This window comes from Pleuronectes platessa, chromosome 4 (assembly GCF_947347685.1).
Source record: "Pleuronectes platessa chromosome 4, fPlePla1.1, whole genome shotgun sequence".
Classification (NCBI taxonomy): domain Eukaryota; kingdom Metazoa; phylum Chordata; class Actinopteri; order Pleuronectiformes; family Pleuronectidae; genus Pleuronectes; species Pleuronectes platessa.
Window position 1 is genome coordinate 4,580,282 of NC_070629.1, and position 20,314 is coordinate 4,600,595.

The 20,314-nt window shown below is 39.8% G+C and overlaps 3 protein-coding genes across 3 annotated transcripts in view; all 3 read left to right on the forward strand.

Annotated features, from left to right (window-relative positions):
- Positions 1–3,918: 3,918 nt before the first annotated feature.
- LOC128438557 (C-X-C motif chemokine 10) lies at positions 3,919–5,211 on the forward strand. The gene is made up of 4 exons (XM_053421141.1): positions 3,919–4,096; positions 4,499–4,640; positions 4,722–4,796; positions 4,930–5,211. Exons 1-4 carry the CDS (start codon positions 4,042–4,044, stop codon positions 5,033–5,035), a joined length of 378 nt encoding a protein of 125 aa, XP_053277116.1. The 5' UTR covers positions 3,919–4,041; the 3' UTR covers positions 5,036–5,211.
- A 2,443-nt stretch (positions 5,212–7,654) lies between these two features.
- On the forward strand, positions 7,655–9,051 carry LOC128437682 (C-X-C motif chemokine 10). Its single transcript, XM_053419853.1, has 4 exons — positions 7,655–7,936; positions 8,339–8,480; positions 8,562–8,636; positions 8,770–9,051. The coding sequence occupies exons 1-4, from the start codon at positions 7,882–7,884 to the stop codon at positions 8,873–8,875; spliced, it is 378 nt and encodes a 125-aa protein (XP_053275828.1). The 5' UTR covers positions 7,655–7,881; the 3' UTR covers positions 8,876–9,051.
- Positions 9,052–15,142: 6,091 nt separating this feature from the next.
- LOC128437680 (uncharacterized) overlaps positions 15,143–20,314 on the forward strand; it is a 57,560-nt gene continuing 52,388 nt past the window's right edge. Inside the window, exon 1 of the mRNA XM_053419852.1 lies at positions 15,143–15,159. The gene's annotated coding sequence lies outside the window, so the exon portion shown is untranslated. The remainder of the gene's footprint in view (positions 15,160–20,314) is intronic.

Here is a 20,314-nt window from a genome sequence, read left to right on the forward strand (position 1 = left end):
AGCTGAAAGACAACTGGAAGATTATACCCTAACCCGTAGTTGAGCAGTCGAACAAACAAGTTTCTATAGAAACAGCAAATCTTACTGCTTTCTTATTTTACTCATTATTATTGATGAAGCTGACTGCATCAACTATTGACTGTAGAATGATGACGCTATCTGCATTTAGATTGGTTCCCTCACTTTCACTATAAGTTGAATAGGTCCATGGATGTACTATAATCCCATCCAGGATGACATTTGACAGGAAAATAGGAAAATGTAAGACTCTACAGCATTTGCCACCAAATAAAAGCATATACAAGTAGCTTTTCCCAGATAGTGGAATAGTGGCAGACATTAGAACAACTGTGTAAACTACCTTGCAAAAGAAAAAGAGCTCTGTTGTCAAAGGAAGACATGAAGGCAAAAACGGAGAATGATAGAAACTTAGTAACTATAAATAAGTTATTAAAACCAGGTGTTTTACTCTAACACTGAGATCGGGGTTTGTGGTTAAAGCTGGACTTCTTTGTTTCTTGCTTTGGAGAGTAGCCAGCCGGATGGTTGGAGCTGTAAGTGTTCTGAGGAGACCGGAAACGGATCCAGTCTTTGCCCTAGTGGCGCCAACATTAACATTACTTAGGAAAGGGACACATGGTGGAAGTTGTTTGCAACCATAGGATTAGTTTATTAAAAAGATTCATGAGTCATCGCATAATATAATGAAGTCATGATGTAATAATGAAATAGCATTACAATCTCTGTTACAGTGTCATTTTAGAATTGCCTAATTTGGGTGTTTTTACCCTTCTGATGCTTGTCATTTTTATTATTGTGTGCCACTCGTGTCACTGTCTGATTATGAATGTCTTTTGCTCAGGACTTAGATCAAGCTCTGAAAGACCTGATCAAATGCAGTGAAAGTCTATAATCAATGGAACTCTCAGTGTATGTATTAGTATGTATGTTTCATGTATGGACACAGTGTATTTAAAAAAATGACTCATGTCATGTTGTTTTAATTAATTCAAGAATAATGTTATCTATTCAGTACATTATTCAATGTCTACGTATACACTCCACTACACATGGAAATGTAATGTTATCAAGCAGGCAGAACCATTTTGTAGAAAATGATTAATATCCTGCTCATCTTGATTTGTTTTAATCTGGTCATACAAAATTAAATTAAATATGGGCTGTTATAGTGTGTAAAAGTGTAAATATGTGAAATATTTGCTAAAGAATTTCCTCAGCCCAGTTAATATTTGATTTCACAAAAGTGCTGAATTGACAGATTCAAAATACATTTTAGTCAGTGGTGGTTCATCGCTGACGACATTTCCCTCAGCTTGTTCATTTCAATTTCACATTCCACTTCTTTGGAAAACTTGAGAGATTTGCTGACAGTGCATGACAGAGGCACCACATGTGTTTACAATAACATGCTGCAGTAACACCAAAACGCTCTGGGATCTGCTTCATCACTAATGTGCTGCTAAAAAAAAGCTTTCCTTGGAACAAATGACCGTAGCTATTACCGTCAAGTATTGACTGTACGCTGGTTTGAATCTCTGTCAAAATACAGACAACAGGTCAGTCACATGCACATTTCCTTGAGAAGGCCAGTGTTTCCTTTAAAAGGAAGTCAACTTGTGCGATGACGAAGAAAAAGGAAGAATGATGATGAGCATTAAACACATTGCTCAATTCAAATAATTTTGCGGCCATTGCGTTACTTGTCCATATAAGTCAGTTTATGCTTGTGTTGGCATATTAACATGTTAACTGTTGACTGGACATTTCTGTGACTTAACATTACTGCATTCCTTTTGTCGATTGTTACTGTTAAACCATGTTTTGGTTTTGACACTTTAATATACAGTACATGTCACTTGTGACCATAGTGGAAACTATTTGGCAAAGGTTACAGGTTAGTTTAATTTTACGCTATTCAACAAGCACCCTTATCCACTGAAGCACCATGAGTAAATTTCAGTTCTCACTTCCTCACTTGCATCCTTTCTTTGTTTCCTAGTTTATCCCACTGAAGATGACGAAAAAACGGAAACAAGCTTTTGAGAAATGAAAGTTCTGTATATCCTGCTGCAGCCCTGAAAATGTGACTGTGAAGGAAGTGGAAACTTCCACATAAAGGGTAGGGTTAATATTAAACTAAGGCTAGACATAGTTTGGAATTCTGCTTTGCCTCTAACGAATTGACTGATGCAATGAAAGTTGTGTGGATAGAAGGGGTTGGGGCTAGATCATTCTGGAGAATTGAGAAACAACATCTGTTTCCGGTGAAGTAGCTGGTTGAGCTGCTGTCATTCTACTGCAGTGTGGTGACTTTTATACCGTATTTGCATACAAATTGTGCAGATACTAAGTACTAATACCAAATTCTCCAATACTGTACAGACACGTTGTGTTTATCTGACCTGATTCATGTGCAATATAGTTCATGATTTTCATTATATGAGGAAATTGCTTCATTACTGCTGTAAATTATCTACAGATGATGAAGATGATTCAATTCGGTCTGAAGACTGAAGGCACAATGCCCCACCGCCACTGACTGATAAAGAGCACTCGTCGCCTTTTTGTTCACATTTTATTAATATTGAACTTATCATGTGTTCAAATCGTAAAGGAGAATTAAAAGGGGGCAAGACAATATCATGAGGAGATGAATGAAGAATGTGGTTCATGTTCCTTTAGTCAGTCAGACCCACTGTTTTTAATTAGGTGGTGAATGTGAACACAAATATAATCTTGGTCTCTGTTGGTTCTGTTATTTGTTCACATGTGTAAAACTACAGTTCAACTAAAATCAATCAATCTCAGGAGGAAAAACTAACTACCCTGTGTTAATCACAGCTGGGTTGCTGGTGGAGGTCTTTCTGTGTTGAGATTGTGTCGGTTTTCTCCAGGAGCTTGGTGAATGTTGTAGTGGAAAAAAACTTCACTCTGAAAAACATGTGGCTGTACAATGTTTGTGAAAAACTGGGAACAGAGCAGTTTTGTGGTATTGGTGCCCTGCACTAATGCCACTGTCTAAGACCATTTGCCACATGAAAGGGCAGAGGCAGTGTACTGGGTCTCTAAAAACCAATGCCAGCTAAAAGCTAATATTTTTTCCTGCAACCTGTGTCTGCAGTTGACATAATAGCTGTCTCTCCATTCAGGAGCTGCAGAACATGGAGGCCGAACTGAAATGAAAGGGGTTACCTAGAAACTGCAATAATGGTGGGACACTACAAGAAGTTTTTTTTTTCTTCCACTGGTTAAGTTGAAGCCTGACACTTAAGCATTGGGCGTCTAATTGCTGTCATCACCTCTATGAAAAACAATTCATCACTGAAGCGCGAGGGATCTTGGGAAAGGTAGGGCCAGGAAGGATCCAACCTTTGGAGCCTTCGTTTCTTGGGGATGGAAGGACTCATTTGTCGGCTGCATTTGAAGGAACCTTTTGACACAGCTAATGACTATCACCATGTCATGAATGCTAATAGTCATCATCTATACTATGGCCTTCTCAACCCAACTCAAGCATTTAGCATTTAGCTCAAAACACTAAAAGAAAAACCTTTGAACTCATTCGGACTAAATTATTATATCTTGAGGACGTGGGTTTATTTTACATGCATTGTCCCTCACTAATTCCAACCTGGGTTGTAGGTAACTTCTGACCTGCAACTAGAAGAGTGATGTAAAGCCTGCATGTATTTTATACCCCAATCAGGCAATGCTGACTTTTAACCTCCGCCAAGAAGGTTAGCTTTATGTGCGGTGTATAATGCAAACTACAGTGGTTCCCTGAACCAAACTTTTTCCAGAGAAAAGCTCTCTCTGATTCTGGGAAACCGGATTATTAGAAGAAAAGGGAAGGGGCAGAGAAAATGAAAGTGATGGTGCAAAGTAAGTGTTGCATAGCAGAAGCAGAGTGTTTCCCCTCAGTATATAAAAGACAGAAACGTCCTGTGCTGTGTATCATCAGCAGTAAAGACTGAAGAGAGAAACTGCAGGGAGAGCCAGAACCTGTCTACAGCCACAACTATGAACTCATCTGCTATTACCTTCCTCAGCTTCCTGCTTGTCCTCTGTGCTCAAGGTAATGGGAAAACTTTATTGTCCTGTAAATCCTTCACGTTCATGATCTGATTTGTTTCATGTTGGGTTGTGAATGGGGACTTACCTGCAGAATGGCAAATAGTAGACACTGGCTGTTCCTTTTTATCTAGTACAAGCAGTTATACAGCTCAAAAGTGGCTGATCTTTGTGCGACAAGTGTGTTATTCCGACAATGTCCATGTGTGTAATGCTTTTAGCAAATTATACCATTATACAAACAAGAAAATATATGTCCTTAGATCTGTAAAAAAGGGAAACAAGAGAGGGAATAGCATTAGCTATATCCTAACTTGCACAATGCCATTTATTTTTGTAACCAGGCTTCAGTACAGTCTGAGTGAGCTGACCTTTAACCTTAAATGCCTGTCTCCTCTTCCCACAGGACTACCAGACAGTAGATCCAGAAAATGCAAGTGCTTAAACGGTTATATCGGCCAGGTCAACGATAGGTTCATCCGGCAGATCAAGTCAGAGCCAGTCATACACCACCCAAACATCTTCTGCCAACAAATCGAGATTATTATGTGAGTAGATGAGCTGAATGACTTCACATTTAAGTGCCATTCATTGTGTTTTCTTTAACACAACTCGTTCTTCTCTTACAGCAACATAGGAAAGCAGGAGAAATGCGTGAATCCACAGACAAGATTCGGGAAATTTCTTCTCAAAAACAAAAATAAGTAAGTCCAGCTCGACTGTACAAACGTCTGACACCATGACACAGTGTTGGGGCAGGACAGGCGTCTCCCACAACACTGTGGCTGCTTCACATTCCCATTGCTTTTTAACTAACAGTGTCTTTTGTTGATTCAGGCATGAGAACAAGAGAGCTGCGATCATGACGACGACCTCCAGTCAAACAAATGCATGGAGCTCAACAAGACTCCTCCCCACAGACTCTGCTCCAACGACCATGTAACGGCACAGAAACCCTGTTGTTGTAATAGAAGCTTACCTTTGTCATGTTATCACTATAAGTGTTCAAATGTTCTCAGTGGCCAATCACCAGTTCATGTTCTCAACTTGTCTTCACCTGTATATATGAAGTAAATAATCTGTACATATATTTACAATAATAAAAAACCCTGAATGGTCTACCTGTACTTGATGTTTTTTTCTTTACGTATGATAACTCAAACTGAGTCTGTGATTATCTTCACCAGTCAATATACTACAATGAAATTACAGCAATGTAAAAGTCAGTAGTTGAGATAAAACCAGCTGTAATCATATGTGAGGTATATATGGTCAACACTACATATGGCTAAAAGTATTTGGACAAACTGGCTGCAGGGATTTGCTCCCACTCAGCATTGCTGACCATCCCTAAGGGTTTGTTTATTGTTGTGCAGGCCGGTCACCGTGTTCTCCTGCACCGCAGGACCACAAACCCATTTTTCCATGAGATATTTAGGTGATAGTGGGTGCAGTGTCCTCAAGCTCTCAGTTAGGCTCTAATATGGCTACTTTTGGTTTCAAAAACAAAGATGGTGCCAAAACGGGTTATGTCATGGTGGGTTGTCACTTGGCTAGAGCTTATTGGACTGATTCCTGGAGGATTGTCAGTACTTTGCACATAGCTTTCATCTGGTGTCTTTTCTTAGCATTGCTTCATAAAACATTTTGTTAGAATTAAACCTAGTTGTTTGCTTTATTTCAGGAAACTAAGGGGATGAATGAAGAATGTGGTTCATGTTGCTTTAGTCAGTCAGACCCACTGTTTTTAATTAGGTAGTGAATATGAAGACAAATAAAATCTTGGTCTCTGCTGGTTCTGTAATTTGTTTACATATGTAAAACTACAGTTCCCCTGATTAATGGCCAGCATGAGCTTGTTAAAGACTGTAGTGGAAACCTAATTTGTAATTGAAGATAAGTTTTTGTATACCTCTCTAAGACTTTTATGACCTGAATTGTTTATGACCTGAAACCAGTATGACCTTTCCAAATACCTTTATGACCTTTCTATTACTTGTTGACTGTCCAAGAACCTAATGGAAACGTATGCAAATCAGTTTCCTTTGTCTTAATTCCTGTCTCAAACTGCTCCTACAGACCCAGTGTGAACTGGCTCAGACAAACAGCCTTAGTTTTCCTATATAAGATCCTTGCATTTGACTGTTCTCCATCTTCACTCTGAGATCTCTGTGACTCTCTGTGTTGATTCCAATGTTCTACCTATGTATATGTGTTTTATGTATGTATGTCGGTTAAGTGTATAAGCTACTGGATGACCTTAATTTCCCACGGGATTAATAAAGTATCCATCTATCTATCTATCTATCTATCTGATCCTTTCTGCAGAAAGCCCCTATTAAAATACACAAAAGCAAACTTGGTGTTCCAGCCTTTTGTTTTTTCAGATTTTCATCACAAGGTGGCTGCTTCACTCTGAAAAACATGTGGCTGTACAATGTTTGTGAAAAACTGGGAACAGAGCAGTTTTGTGGTATTGGTGCCCTGCACTGATGCCACTGTCTAAGACCATTTGCCACATGAAAGGGCAGAGGCAGTGCACTGGGTCTCTAAAAACCATTGCTAGCTAAAAGCTAATACTTGTTCCTGTAGCCTGTGTCTGCAGTTGACATAATAGCTGTCTCTCCATTCAGGAGCTGCAGAACATGGAGGCCGAACTGAAATAAAATGGTTACCTAGAAACAGCAATAATGGTGGGACACTGACTACAAGAAGGTTTTTTCTTTTCTTCTACTGGCTAAGTTGAAGCCTGACACTTAAGCATTGGGCGTCTAATTGCTTTAATCACCTTTATGAAAAACGGTTCATCACTGAAGCGCAATGGATCTTGGGAAAGGTAGGGCCAGGAAGGATCCAACCTTTAGAGCCTTCGTTTCTTGGGGATGGAAGGAAGCATTTCTCGGTTGCATTTGAAGGAGCCTTTTGAAACAGGGCAGACTGTGACTGTTCGCTTTTGACACAGCTAATGACTTTCACCATGTCATGAATGCTAATAGTCATCATCTATACTATGGCCTTTTCAACCCAACTCAAGCATTTGGCATTTAGTTCAAAACACTAAAATAAAAGCCTTTGAGCCTCATTTGGTCTTAATGATTTCATCTTGAGGACGTGGGTTTATTTTACCTGCATGTCCCTCACTAATTCCAACCTGGGTTGTAGGTAACTTTTGACCTATGCAACTAGATGAGCTAAACTTGGATTATTTTTCTAATCTCAAAGAGAGGAATATACGTTAAAAACAGCATTATGTACGTCTTTTTGCAACAAAACCAGAAAATATAAAGAGGAGTGATGTAAAGCCTGCATGTGTTATATACACCAATCAGGCAATGCTGACTTCCACCTCCGCCGAGGCAGTCAGGTTTCTGCCCCTGTTTGTTTGCTTGCTTGCTTGTTTTTTTATTTTTACATTTTCATCCATCATTGACAATATTGAGGACAAATAAATGATTTATTAATTTGTCAAATACATATTCATTGTGACTGGTCACCCCCCACAACAGAATAGCTATATGTGCAGGGGATAATGCAAACTACAGTGGTTCCCTGAACCAAACTTTTTCCAGAGAAAAGCTCTCTCTGATTCTCGGAAACAGGATTACTAGAAGAAAAGGGAAGGGGCAGAGAAACTGAAAGTGATGGTGCAAAGTAAGTGTTGCATAGCAGAAGCAGAGTGTTTCCCCTCAGTATATAAAAGACAGAAACGTCCTGTGCTGTGTATCATCAGCAGTAAAGACTGAAGAGAGAAACTGCAGGGAGAGCCAGAACCTGTCTACAGCCACAACTATGAACTCATCTGCTATTACCTTCCTCAGCTTCCTGCTTGTCCTCTGTGCTCAAGGTAATGGGAAAACTTTATTGTTCTGTAAATCCTTCACGTTCATGATCTGATTTGTTTCATGTTGGGTTGTGAATGGGGACTTACCTGCAGAAAGGCAAATAGTAGACACTGGCTGTTCCTTTTTATCTAGTACGAGCAGTAATGCAGCTCAAAAGTGGCTGATCTTTGTGCGACAAGTGTGTTATTCTGACATTGTCAATCTGTGAAATGCTTTTTGCCAATTATACCATTATACAAACAAGAAAATATTTGTCCTTAGATCTGTAAAAAAGGGAAACAAGAAAGGGAATAGCATTAGCTATATCCTAACTTGCACAATGCCATTTATTTTTGTAACCAGGCCTCAGTACAGTCTGAGTGAGCTGACCTTTAACCTTAAATGCCTGTCTCCTCTTCCCACAGGACTACCAGACAGTAGATCCAGAAAATGCAAGTGCTTAAACGGTTATATCGGCCAGGTCAACAATAGGTTCATCCGGCAGATCAAGTCAGAGCCAGTCATACACCACCCAAACATCTTCTGCCAACAAATCGAGATTATTATGTGAGTAGATGAGCTGAATGATTTCACATTTATGTGCCATTCATTGGGTTCTCTTTAACACAACTAGTTCTTCTCTCACAGCAACATAGGAAAGCAGGAGAAATGCGTGAATCCACAGTCAAGATTCGGAAAATGTCTTCTCAAAAACAAAAATAAGTAAGTCCAGCTCGACTGTACAAACGTCTGACAACATGACACAGTGTTGGGGCAGGACAGGCATCTCCCACAACACTGTGGCTGCTTCACATTCCAATTGCTTTTTAACTAACAGTGTCTTTTGTTGATTCAGGCATGAGAAAAAGAGAGCTGCGATCATGACGATGACCTCCAGTCAAACAAATGCATGGAGCTCAACAAGACTCCTCCCCACAGACTCTGCTCCAACGACCATGTAACGGCACAGAAACCCTGTTGTTGTAATAGAAGCTTACCTTTGTCATGTTATCACTTTAAGTGTTCAAATGTTCTCAGTGGCCAATCACCAGTTCATGTTCTCAACTTCTCTTCACCTGTATATATGAAGTAGATAATCTGTATATATATTTACAATAATAAAAAACCCTGAATGGTCTACCTGTACTCGATGTTTTTTTCTTTACGTATCATAACACAAACTGAGTCTGTGATTATCTTCACTAGTCAATATACAAAACGGGTGATGTCATGGTAGGTTGTCACTTGGCCGGAGCTCATTGTAGTGATCCCTGGAGGATCGTCAGTACTTTGCACATAGCTTTCATCTGGGGTCTTTTCTTAGCATTGCTTCATAAAACATTGTGTTAGAATTAAACCTAGTTGTTCGCTTTATTTCAGGAAACTCAGTGTGTTTGAGTCATGGTATCAATGTTTTTCAAACTTGTAATTTTTTTACCAGATGTAATTTTTTTTTCTCTAACTAAATGACTCATCAATTGGACCAGACAATCATCTAATCCTCTTCTGAATCAACTCTTTACCAGAGGTCAATCTGATATTTTAACAGCGTAATATTCCATTACATGATCTAAGTTGACATAAATTATACCCATAACCTTGCTTTAAATAAGTAGCATACACATCCTCAAAATAAATTAAAATCACATAGCTATTTATTCAGTCATTATATAAAACAGTAAACCATCTTTCTAGCGTCCCAAAATCATTACAGCTGATATCTGAATGTTCACTGAGGCCACTGACTTATACAGAGCGCTTGTTGCCTGTTGATACACATTTTATTAATATTGAACGTATCATGTGTTCAAATCGTACACGATTCAGCACTGCACTTCCTCAGACAATCTACTATACACAAAACAAATGTGAAGTTGATAAGATGTAGTTTTAGAAAAATATGTGTTTCACATACAGACAGACATTTGTGGAAGAAGATCGATATCATTTCTGATGGACTAATGAAGCTTTAATAGGCTTAATTAGCCACTTAGCTGCTCATCCATTGCAGTTGCTGAATTGATGGACGGCACGGAATCGCTCCACCGGGGACTGACGAGTACAGTTGCACGCCAGCGTGGTAAGTAACGTTGTCTGCCGACCTCGCGTTTACCTCGCTTTAGCTGACACATTATTCAACCTTACAGCTAAGCTACCAGACTCGGCTAACGCTGAGAAGATGCCTCCCTCCGGGTTACGGAGACGCTGCCTTGGCCTGACACGGTGGTGCGTATGGTCCCATAAGTCCTCAATTGTGTATTTGTATGGTCCATCTCTGAAATTGTTTGTTTGATAGGGTGAGGCCCTGCCCCCTCATCGGCTACTAGCAGCCCTGTGTCTCAGGACGTGTACCTGCTGTTCTGGCAGCACTGGAGTTTGGGGCCTTTGCTGAAGCTCTGGTTTTATACTGTTTTTAATATCACAAGAATATCACATGACCTCAACTGTAGTGCAAGCATCTGAGTAACCCATACAAAGACCAGGAGTGAGACAGACACTACTCGGCTCTGCCGACGGACCTACTCCGTGGTTACAAATATCTTTGTTCTACACTCGGCGCTACACCTTCATGGCGCTTGGAGAGAACACGTCCAGGGGGACGCCCATATTTAAGAGTTACCTTTTTAACCCAGTCATATTGTGTTTAGATTAGGTTTGTATGTCTTATTTTATTGTTTTGTTTGTTTGTTTAACTTGTTTTTAAACCTTGACTTGTTTTAATCTTCTTTTATTTGTGGCCCAGAGGCGGCATCCCAATTCCTCAGAGCTGCCAACTTTTCAAAAAACCTTGGAGTGAGATTTTGTCGGGGGTGACCAAAATTTGGCCGTGCACGCAGTCACACACGTTGGTGGCTCAAATATCAGGGAATTGGAATTAATTCGGCGTTTTACCCATGTTTTGCGCTGCATTCTGGTGGTTTGTGGAGGCCAAAGTCGTTGATAGGGGCGGCCTACTGGAGATGGACACCATTGGTTACATTCTGTGAAGCAAAGACATAGCTGAAGGTCCACCCCCAGGAAATTTGTGTTTAAGTAGATGTTATTTCCTGCATTCTAGTGGATTTTTGGGTGGTATGCTAAAGATGTGCAATACCTGAACTTATTCTGATTCATCTGATCATGACTTCTAGGGCCATCTAGACTTGAGCTGAACATTCAACCATCAAACTATTGTTGAGCCTCAATGACTGTCTATGTACCACAATATAGCCGAATTAATAGAACTGTTTTTAAGATTTGACCAAGGTAGGTTGATTGACATTTTGATTACAATGTATTCAACTAATTCTTAACTGAAACCTAACCTATATTGTTAATGATTGTATTCTTAAGAGCAGTTCATGATTTATGTTCAGCAAAAAATGACACATCCTTAATAAAAAATGCTATGATGTTTTGAGCATGCAGTATACCACGAGGTTAACAAGGTGCTCTCCTGCTGCTTGTTATGACAGCTGAGTGTACATTCATCACACAAAATCAAGTTCACACTAACAAACACAAACGAATAACTTATTTCAAGATTTAAAGTTTAAGAGAGTGAGTTCTTAATTGAATCACATGTCATTAACATACCTAGTCTCTGCTCATATTGGAGATGAACATTTTCTTCAGTGATAGATTCTCTTCCCGCGTTTCTCCCGTGGTTGTCTTTGTAACTCTTCTTCTGTCGCTAACTTCGGGACTCCTATACTCTTTGGGGTAAATTGGATGTCTATGTGTGAAGGTCAATGTTTTGCTCTGCAGCGAATAGGGTTACAGATGCGCTCCTTAGCGCCATCTAACATCGGGGAGTTTGAAAAGGAACGAACATGTCTCGGCCCAAAATCAGATTTTTTTGGGGATGTGAGAAGTTGGATGTGTGGCGTGAGTGCGTGTGAAAACATGCAAAAGCGTGTGTCACAGGGCGAAAGTGTGACAGATGGCAGCTCTGATTCCTGGTGGTGGGAGTTCTTCACGACCTGTTTTGTTTTGTGTGCTGTTTCACGGGTGGTTTGTTTTATTAATCCCTTTCCCCTTTTGTTTGGTTCTCGTCGCCGCAGTAAGTCACAGCCCTGTCCAGTAGTTACGTATTTTAACTCAAGTGTGGTTTTTTTTGTGTGTTTATTGTGTTTTGATTATATACATTTTTGTTTATTAAAGTAATTCCTTATTGATTTAAACACGTCTCTTGCCCCAGTGATTCTAAAGAACCTGTACTGTCGCACACATTATACATATTAATATTCCTGAGGTGAAACTCCTCAGGTAGCGTTGTGGCAACCATAATTATCCCCTGGAGGTATGATGACACAGCACTAAGTCTAATACAAGTGTGAATGAAAGAATGTGGGTTTCCAGCTGGGGGAGATTTAGTATAAGACAGCTAAAACAGCTGAGACTGAAGCCAGAGGAGAAAGAAAAAAGAATGTTAGGCCAGAAAAGTAAAACTTACATATCAGGCAGATAGGAAGATATGCGGAATGTGGTTAGAAGAATTGCATCAAAGGGACAGAAAATAAACACTGGCAGGGACAGATAACTCCTCACAGGTGTCTCAGTGTCTCAAAATGCAGGTTTAGACCTGGACTCTGCTCCGCCGAGAAGACGACAACCTGAACAACACCAAGCTCCATCACAAGCGGATGTCCGCAGGACAAATTCATGACTTCCTTAATATCTATTGATAGAATCACAGGAATTTGTGTTAATTTTTGCTATCCTCATGTTGTTCAATTAATTTGACATGAAGTGATGTAATGTGTCTTTTGGGTATTTCTCTCGTTTTCACCCCATTAGGAGTCATATCGATAGCTGATCTGGATCCGCCACATATTTACACATGCATTAAGTATAATGCTGATTCATTGTTATATGCGAACGACTGGAAGCTTTGTTCATCTCTTGTAACATCAATCCACACTGATCTAGTGGATAAGGCACATTCAGTCACACTAAGAGCAGACACCACTTATATGCATCCAGAAAATTTACACTGCACTGCACACATACACAAAGGGAAATATACAGGTTAGGAAAAAGATGGTTTCGAGAAATTTGTAAAGACGATGTGTGAGAGAGAAGTTAATGCTAAGTTGCATGTTCTGGAATGAACATAGATGTGCTTTTTCTGTAATTTTACTCAAACCACAAAATAATTCACCCTCTCAGTTCCTTGAGAGATGTTCAGAGGATGCTTTCCTTTTTTTATGTTCCTGGTTCACACTCATATGTCTTGCTGTCAGAGCACAGAAATTATAAATGGCAAGAATTGGGCCTGTGGATAAAAATATGTGTCAATGCTGACATTTGGGAAAAGATATATGATCCTGTAATTCAGTATAATCAATTTTTTTAAGTGTTTAGAAAACGTTTTACATCTGTTGTTCAAACACTCACAGGACTGTTCAACTGGTACCAGACACACATACAGACACGCATTATGAACATGCATATTTACATTATACAAACATCATTTCAAGGGCTCAATCATGATGTGGCTTTAATTCAAAACATGGTTATCACACCACATGTGGTTATCACACCAAATTCTGACAATATCCAGTGAAACAGAAAGCCATCGATGGTATTACTCCAGTTTTCAACTCTCTATTGAAGGCAGGGGTTATTGTTCCTTGCAATGATTAACTAGTGCACAATCCGATTTTTTCCGGTCAAGCATATTGTTGATAAATCACAACCTGATGATTGGCGATTCATGCGAGATATGTAAGTTGTCAACGCCGCAGTACAACAACATGCTCCTTCTAATCCAAATCTTTACACAATCCTTTGCGAGTTCCGCCGGATTGTAAATGGTTCTCTGTTGTTGATCTGGAAAATGCATTATTCAGCGTTCAAATTGATAAAGACAGCCAATACTGGTTTGCATGGTTCTAACAATGAAAGTTATACATTCACACGCCTGTGTCAATGATATTTACAGCCAGGCACTAAAAGAAAGCTTAAGATCATTGGAGATAACACCAGGAAGTGCACTTTTACAATATGTTGATGATTAAATGATTTGTTATTGGATTAAGAATAACGTGAAAAGGTTTCTGTGGCTCTCCTAAAACATCTAGCTGCAGAAGGTCATAAGGCAAGGATGAAAAACTGCAGTTTGTCAAAGAACAAGTTTCATTTTGAGGGCATGTGATCACAGCAGAGGGCAAATCCCTCTCCCCTAAGAGAGTAACAGCTGCATAGTAACAATAACTGAAGTTTGTTCCCTCAGACCAGACTGCAGGAAACACCATTGCAGAATCTAGACTTTGAACTGTTTATGGATGAGTCAGCGTCTGGCATGCATACACAGGAGCAAATCAAGTGGACTTCTCTGGTAACAGCACATGAAACATTGATTGCACGTCCACTCCCTGTTTCTCTGTGTAATGACAGATTCCAAGGAACATTGTCTAAAGATAATGGAAAAATCCACTTACCAGGTGTCTCACTGCTGTGATACTGTCCACCTGACAGGATGCAACCCTTATTTGGCGGTGTCTCACTGCTATGACCTTGACAAACAGGGTGTATGCCCTTATTCTGTTATGTTTTTTTACAACTGCTACAGCGGATAGACACAGCAGATAGACACAGTTGATGATTTCATGTTTTTTTTAATATAATGTTTTATGAAACGCCTCTTTGTATAACTTCTGGCTTTTGTGGAGTTGCGGCCAGTTCTACTGTGAGCACCAGTGCTTGATGTGTAACTTCTGCAGAGCTTAATATTAAAAAGACTCATAGGCAACTCCAGTCTGAGAATTTCATGGAAATTTATCTTGAGATGTGAAATAAGGAGTTTCTCAGACCGGAGTTGTCTTTGAGTTTTAATTATTGGCTCTGCAGAGGGTTACACAATCAGCAACATGGCTCAGAGTGCGAACACAAGTAGTTAAAAAGGACGGTTTTTATACAATGTGATGAACAGAAAACATGACAAAAAGCAGAGAGGATACATCTGCTGTCTGGCATCACTGTTACAGAAAGAGGTATCAACCCCAGCATACAGCTGCACAGATACAGGTCAACAGGAGGTGAAATTAGCAAGTAAGAGCATGAACTTTGAGGGTGCATCCGCTAAGTGCACAGAAAACAGTTAAGACAGTAGTAAGACATTATTCATGGTAGACATTGATCAGTGGAATTTTACATTGCACTACAAGTCCGACCGATGGACCCATTAAGGTGTGGTCAACAGAATATAAGTCAGGTACCTTTGAACAGGTGGGTCTGAGACTCACACTTGTCTCTGGAGGAGGTATGAAGCTTACAGTTGATCATTATTTCCATTTCACTGTATCTCATTGTTTGTATGATATTATTGTCAGGAGTATTTGTCTGACACAGCTGTGTCTGTTCTGTGTGCTTCTGTCTCACTCAGAAAGGAGGTCATGAGCTTCAGTGTCGGTTTCAAACTACATTGACCGTAAGTAAATGATTTTATTCTGGAAAATGTATTTTGAGCTGCATGCTTCCAAGTGAACTTATTACGGCTTGGCGGTGGCGGATACCAACATGAAACCAGCATAACTGGGGTCCGACCCGTATTAGAACACGGACGCACGCATTGAAAGTGAAAGGTGAGGGCTGGCGCAAGCCTGCTGAGGTGGGATTCCAGCCCCCCGGGGCTTCGTGCACAATACCGCGTACCCCCTGAACCACTTCGCGTACCCCGTACCCCAGTTTGGTTTTTGAACACTGTCTTGTTTGTCACTGACCGGTGGCTTCACAGGAACGAGTTCTGATCTCACTCTGAGTCTCTCTAAACGAATGAGTGGGGGCGGAGTCCCGGGGCCTGAGTGTGTGTGCTGTCTGGGGACACACGCACATTTGCCGCTCCTGGTATTTCATGCTGGCCTGATACGATTAACAAATTAACGTGATCGTGAGTTCACTGTTTGCAGAAAATATTCGCGACTTGCACAACACTGTACAGGATGCCGCTGCAGAGCCGCGGCTGGCCATTCCTAGCTACGGCGAAAGAACGATTCGTTTATTGTTCCACCGTCAAAGAGATGCGGACGTGAAAACAAGTTCCGCCTCACATTTCCGTCTCCCGGTCGCGTGCCCCACCTGTTATGCCTCTGAGCCCGCTCAGTTTGAGAATCACTGGCATAGAGTGATTTTTTTCTATTTTTATTTCAAATTTAAATTAAAATTTTTATTTAGAGCATGCCTTGCACCCGGCGGGCCGAGATGGGTCCCCTGGCGGGCCGATTCGGCCGTATGTTTGACACCCCTGATTTAGGTAGATTAAATATTATTATGGCCATTGTTACGGGTCCCAGGATTGGTACCACAGCAACAAAGTATGTCTGTAGAATACAGCATGAATGCAGCAGCAATAAAGACAGGGAGCTTTCAGTTCATCATCCAGACTGCATCTTATTCAAATTCAACGCAATTTGAAATACAAACATTTCTCTGAGTGTCAGTGTTTCAGTTGATAACTTAATTTTAAAGTGCATAAAACATACAAGTATCCTCTCCTTTGTAATGGAATGTGTTCAGTGTTACTCACACTTCTGGTGTTCATCTTATGTCTCTTTACTTCAAACATCTTAATACACATTATCACTCATATATACAGTGCTGTGAAAAAGTATTTGCCCCATTCCTGATTTTTTATTTGATTGGATATTTGTCACACTTAAATGATTCAGATCATCAAACTAATTGTAATATTAGACAAAGATAACCCCAGTAAATACAAAAAGCTGTTTTTAAATGATGATTTCATTTATTAAGTGAAAAAAGCTATCCAAACCTACTTGGCCCTCTGTGAAAAAGTAATTGCCCCCTTAACCTAATAACTGGTTGTGCCAACCTTGGTGGCAACAACTGCAATCAAGCGATAACAATGAGTCTTTCACATCGCTGTGGAGGAATTCTGGCACTCTTCTTTGCAGAATTGTTTTAATTCAGCCACATTGGATGGTTTTCGTGAATTAATGGCTTCTTTGTGGTCATGCCACAGCATCTCAATTGGATTTAAGTCCGGACTTTGACTAGGCCACTCCAAAACCTTCATTTTGTTATTTTGAGCCATTCAGAGGTGGACTTGCTGGTGTGTTTCGGATCATTGTCCTGCTGCATAACCCAAGTGCACTTAAGCTTGAGTTCACAAACTGATGGCCGGACATTCTCCTTCAGGATTTCCTGGTAGAGAGCAGAATTCATGGTTCCATCAATTATGGCAAGTCGTCCAGGTCCTGAAGCTGCAAAGCAGCCACAGAACATCACACTACCACCACCATGTTTGACTGTTGGTATGATGTTGTTTTTATGAAATGCTGTGGTACTTTTACGCCAGATGTAACAGGACGCACATCTTCCAAAAATGTTCCACTTGTTTCGTCAGTCCACAGAATATTTGCCTAAAAGTCTAAGGGATCATCCAGATGTTTTTGGCAAATGTGAGACGAGCCTTTGTGTTCTTTTTGGTCAGCAGTTGCTTTTGCCTGGGAACTCTCCCATGGATGCCATTTTTGCCCAGTGTCTTTCTTATTGTTGAATCATAAATGTCAATAACTTTGTTTCTCAACTGTTTTTGAATTTATTTAGATCTCAGCATGATGTGTTGCTTTTTGAGATCTTTTTGGCTACTTCACTTTGTCAGACAGGCTCTATTTAAGTGATATCTTGATTCAACGGTTCTGGCAGTAGTCAGGCCTGGGTGTGGCTAGTGAAACTGAACTCAGCTTTTCAAAAAATGTGGTTAATCACAGTTCATTCATGATCTATCGAGGGGGGGGGGGGGGTGGATAGCTTTTACCTTTATAAATGAAATCGTCATTTAAAAACTGCATTTGGTATTTACTTGGGTTATCTTTGTCTAATATTAAAATTTGTCGGATGATCTGAAACATTTAAGTGTAACAAATATGCCAAAAAACAAGAAACCAGGAAGGGGGCAAATACTTTTTCACAGGACTGTAAGTGAACAGTGCTACTATAATCACATAGTGCAGGTTACAGTGATACTTAACTGTATTGACATCAGAAATTAATTTTGGACATGCACACTTAATCATAAAACAGTTTTCACTCAGGAAGAAATACAAACATTTTCAATATAAATATATTGAACAATAGCTTATAACTGGTCTTTATAAGACACAATAACAATACATGACTTAATTATAGAGTGCGTGTGTCGGAGCTGAAATACACAGCTCCTATCATCAATACACATAGTGTAAAGTAAACACTTTACTATAGCCAACCCCCTGCAAAGACGACGCGCAGGTAAAACAAACACCTATAAAGGTGAATGTAGTCACCGCTCACCTAAATGGTAAATGGTAGATGGTTTTGTATTTATATAGCACTTTTCTAGTCTTGATGACCACTCAAAGCGCTTTACAGTACAGTTTAACATTCACCCATCCACACACACATTCATACAGTGCATCTATTCGCAGCACTTAGTTATTCTTTGGGGGGCCCTTCGGGGTTCAGCATCTTGCCCAAGGGCACTTCGGCATGTAGATGGGTCAGACTGGGGATCGAACTGCCGACCTTCAGGTTGGAGGACGACCACTCTACCCCTCAGCCTAGTGGCTTGAGTGTCTCCCACCTCACTGTCCAGCGGAGTTTGTAAGTTTTTTTAACAGTTGTCGTATCTTTCAAGCAGCAGTGTCTTGTCAAAGTCGGTGTTTGAAGAGAGGAGACGCAGACCCAGAACCTGCAGCATAACAGAATTTATTACACAGAAGTTTCACAGGTCAGGACGAGCTCTAGAGACTCGGAGACATCACACAGCCAAATGGTGAAAATCGGACTTGCCTCTGCAAGTCCCCTTTTATAGGGGACTTGTTTACTACAGACCTAGAGATACAATTACGTCACACAACCGGGCCCGTTGCCTAAATTTGGGAATGTGTCGTACATTAAGATTTAAGGACCAGCTGAAAACCATCTCTCCTCTTATTATTCCATAGGCAGTTCAAGGATAGTTCAGACAAGGAGAAACAAACTGAACACATCTGGAGATAATACTTAAAGGTCTGAACATAAGATCCAAGGTGCCTTAAGATATTAACATGTCATTATGATCTATACCTATGCTAGAGAAAATCATTAGCTGGATATTCACATATCACTTATGGTTTGTAACTGTGCTATGTATTTCCATTGGCTGCAGGAATATACTACACAGTCTAACAAGATGATCAAAACAACATCAATATGTCTCAATGACACTTGTGGTGAGTTAATGTCGGTGACTCTCACCCACTGCTAACCTGTAGAATACAGCATTAAACTTGAAACTTGAAACTTGAGACTTGAAATAAATGCAGCAGCAATAAAGACAGTGAGCATTAAATTCATCATCCAGGCTGCATCTGATATGTGGTCGGAAGTTACCTCCAAAGAAACAGTACGGGGTGCAACTGCTCCTGTGCCAAACATTCCACCGGAGTGCTGCTGTCATTTACTGATCTCTCCATAATGCATATGAAACATAAACCCATGTGACTATCACGTATATTATTAGGAATAATCTCAAATTACTATTAATGTAATTAAATCAAATATTTTGGGGCATACCACAAAATACATTAAATACATTTTTATTGTCATTTGAAAAAATTAATATTTTAACTTTACAAAATACATTAGCTTCATTCAATTATTTTACTGTGATATTCTAACCACATGCAATTCTTTTGCTATTCTTTTTTAACTACATAAAGAAGCTTACTTATATAATCATACTTAAACTGCTAAAGTACCTTTTACTGTCATACTGTAGCTACATTAAATACTTTACTTTGATTGGTTGATGACAAAACATAAAAGAAGCTGTGACTCTTGGCTGGGTCCCTATTTTAACTGCAGTATCAGTATCAAGTGTTAATAATAAATACAACTCTCTTCAATTTTGATATTATTCTGAGGGAGAATGGGATTGCAGGCATTAACACACAGTTCACAAGAATACACTAAACACAACCAGCATCAATAAATTGCTGCAGGCGTAAAAATGTACATTAAATAAACAAAAGATATGAAATCATAACACACAAAAAAAAGTAGCTAAAATATTTAAAACAGCAGCAGATGAAGCCACAAATAGAAACACTGTTAGTGTTGTGTTGGTAGAGATGATTCTGACCCAGCAGGTCTCCCTTAGTCAATGTCCTCAGGAAGTTTGACTGTGTAACAGTAAACCTTTACGGTACATTTTATTTCCATGTTGCTTCTATATTTGTATTTGTTTTCTTTACCATTATAGTGTTATTACCGGTCTGTTGTGATGAATGTTTGCCTGTTGGTCCTGATGCACTGTGATGTTTGGTGCAGTTTGTTAGACTAGCCGCTAGAGGACAGCAGCGTACAGGTTTTAAGCCTGCACAGATGAGGCGTTACTTGGGTGATTATTGGGTAAAAAGTATTTCCTTTTAAAG

What these genes read in the sequence shown, in the direction of transcription:
- LOC128437682 (XM_053419853.1), top strand. Translation starts at nt 7,882, where the DNA reads ATGAACTCATCTGCTATTACCTTCCTCAGCTTCCTGCTTGTCCTCTGT. An exon ending in GCTTGTCCTCTGTGCTCAAG is followed by an intron (nt 7,937 to 8,338) that starts GTAATGGGAAAA and finishes CTCTTCCCACAG; the next exon opens with GACTACCAGACAGTAGATCC. An exon ending in CAACAAATCGAGATTATTAT is followed by an intron (nt 8,481 to 8,561) that starts GTGAGTAGATGA and finishes CTTCTCTCACAG; the next exon opens with CAACATAGGAAAGCAGGAGA.
- LOC128438557 (XM_053421141.1), top strand. Translation starts at nt 4,042, where the DNA reads ATGAACTCATCTGCTATTACCTTCCTCAGCTTCCTGCTTGTCCTCTGT. An exon ending in CAACAAATCGAGATTATTAT is followed by an intron (nt 4,641 to 4,721) that starts GTGAGTAGATGA and finishes CTTCTCTTACAG; the next exon opens with CAACATAGGAAAGCAGGAGA. An exon ending in CTTCTCAAAAACAAAAATAA is followed by an intron (nt 4,797 to 4,929) that starts GTAAGTCCAGCT and finishes TTGTTGATTCAG; the next exon opens with GCATGAGAACAAGAGAGCTG.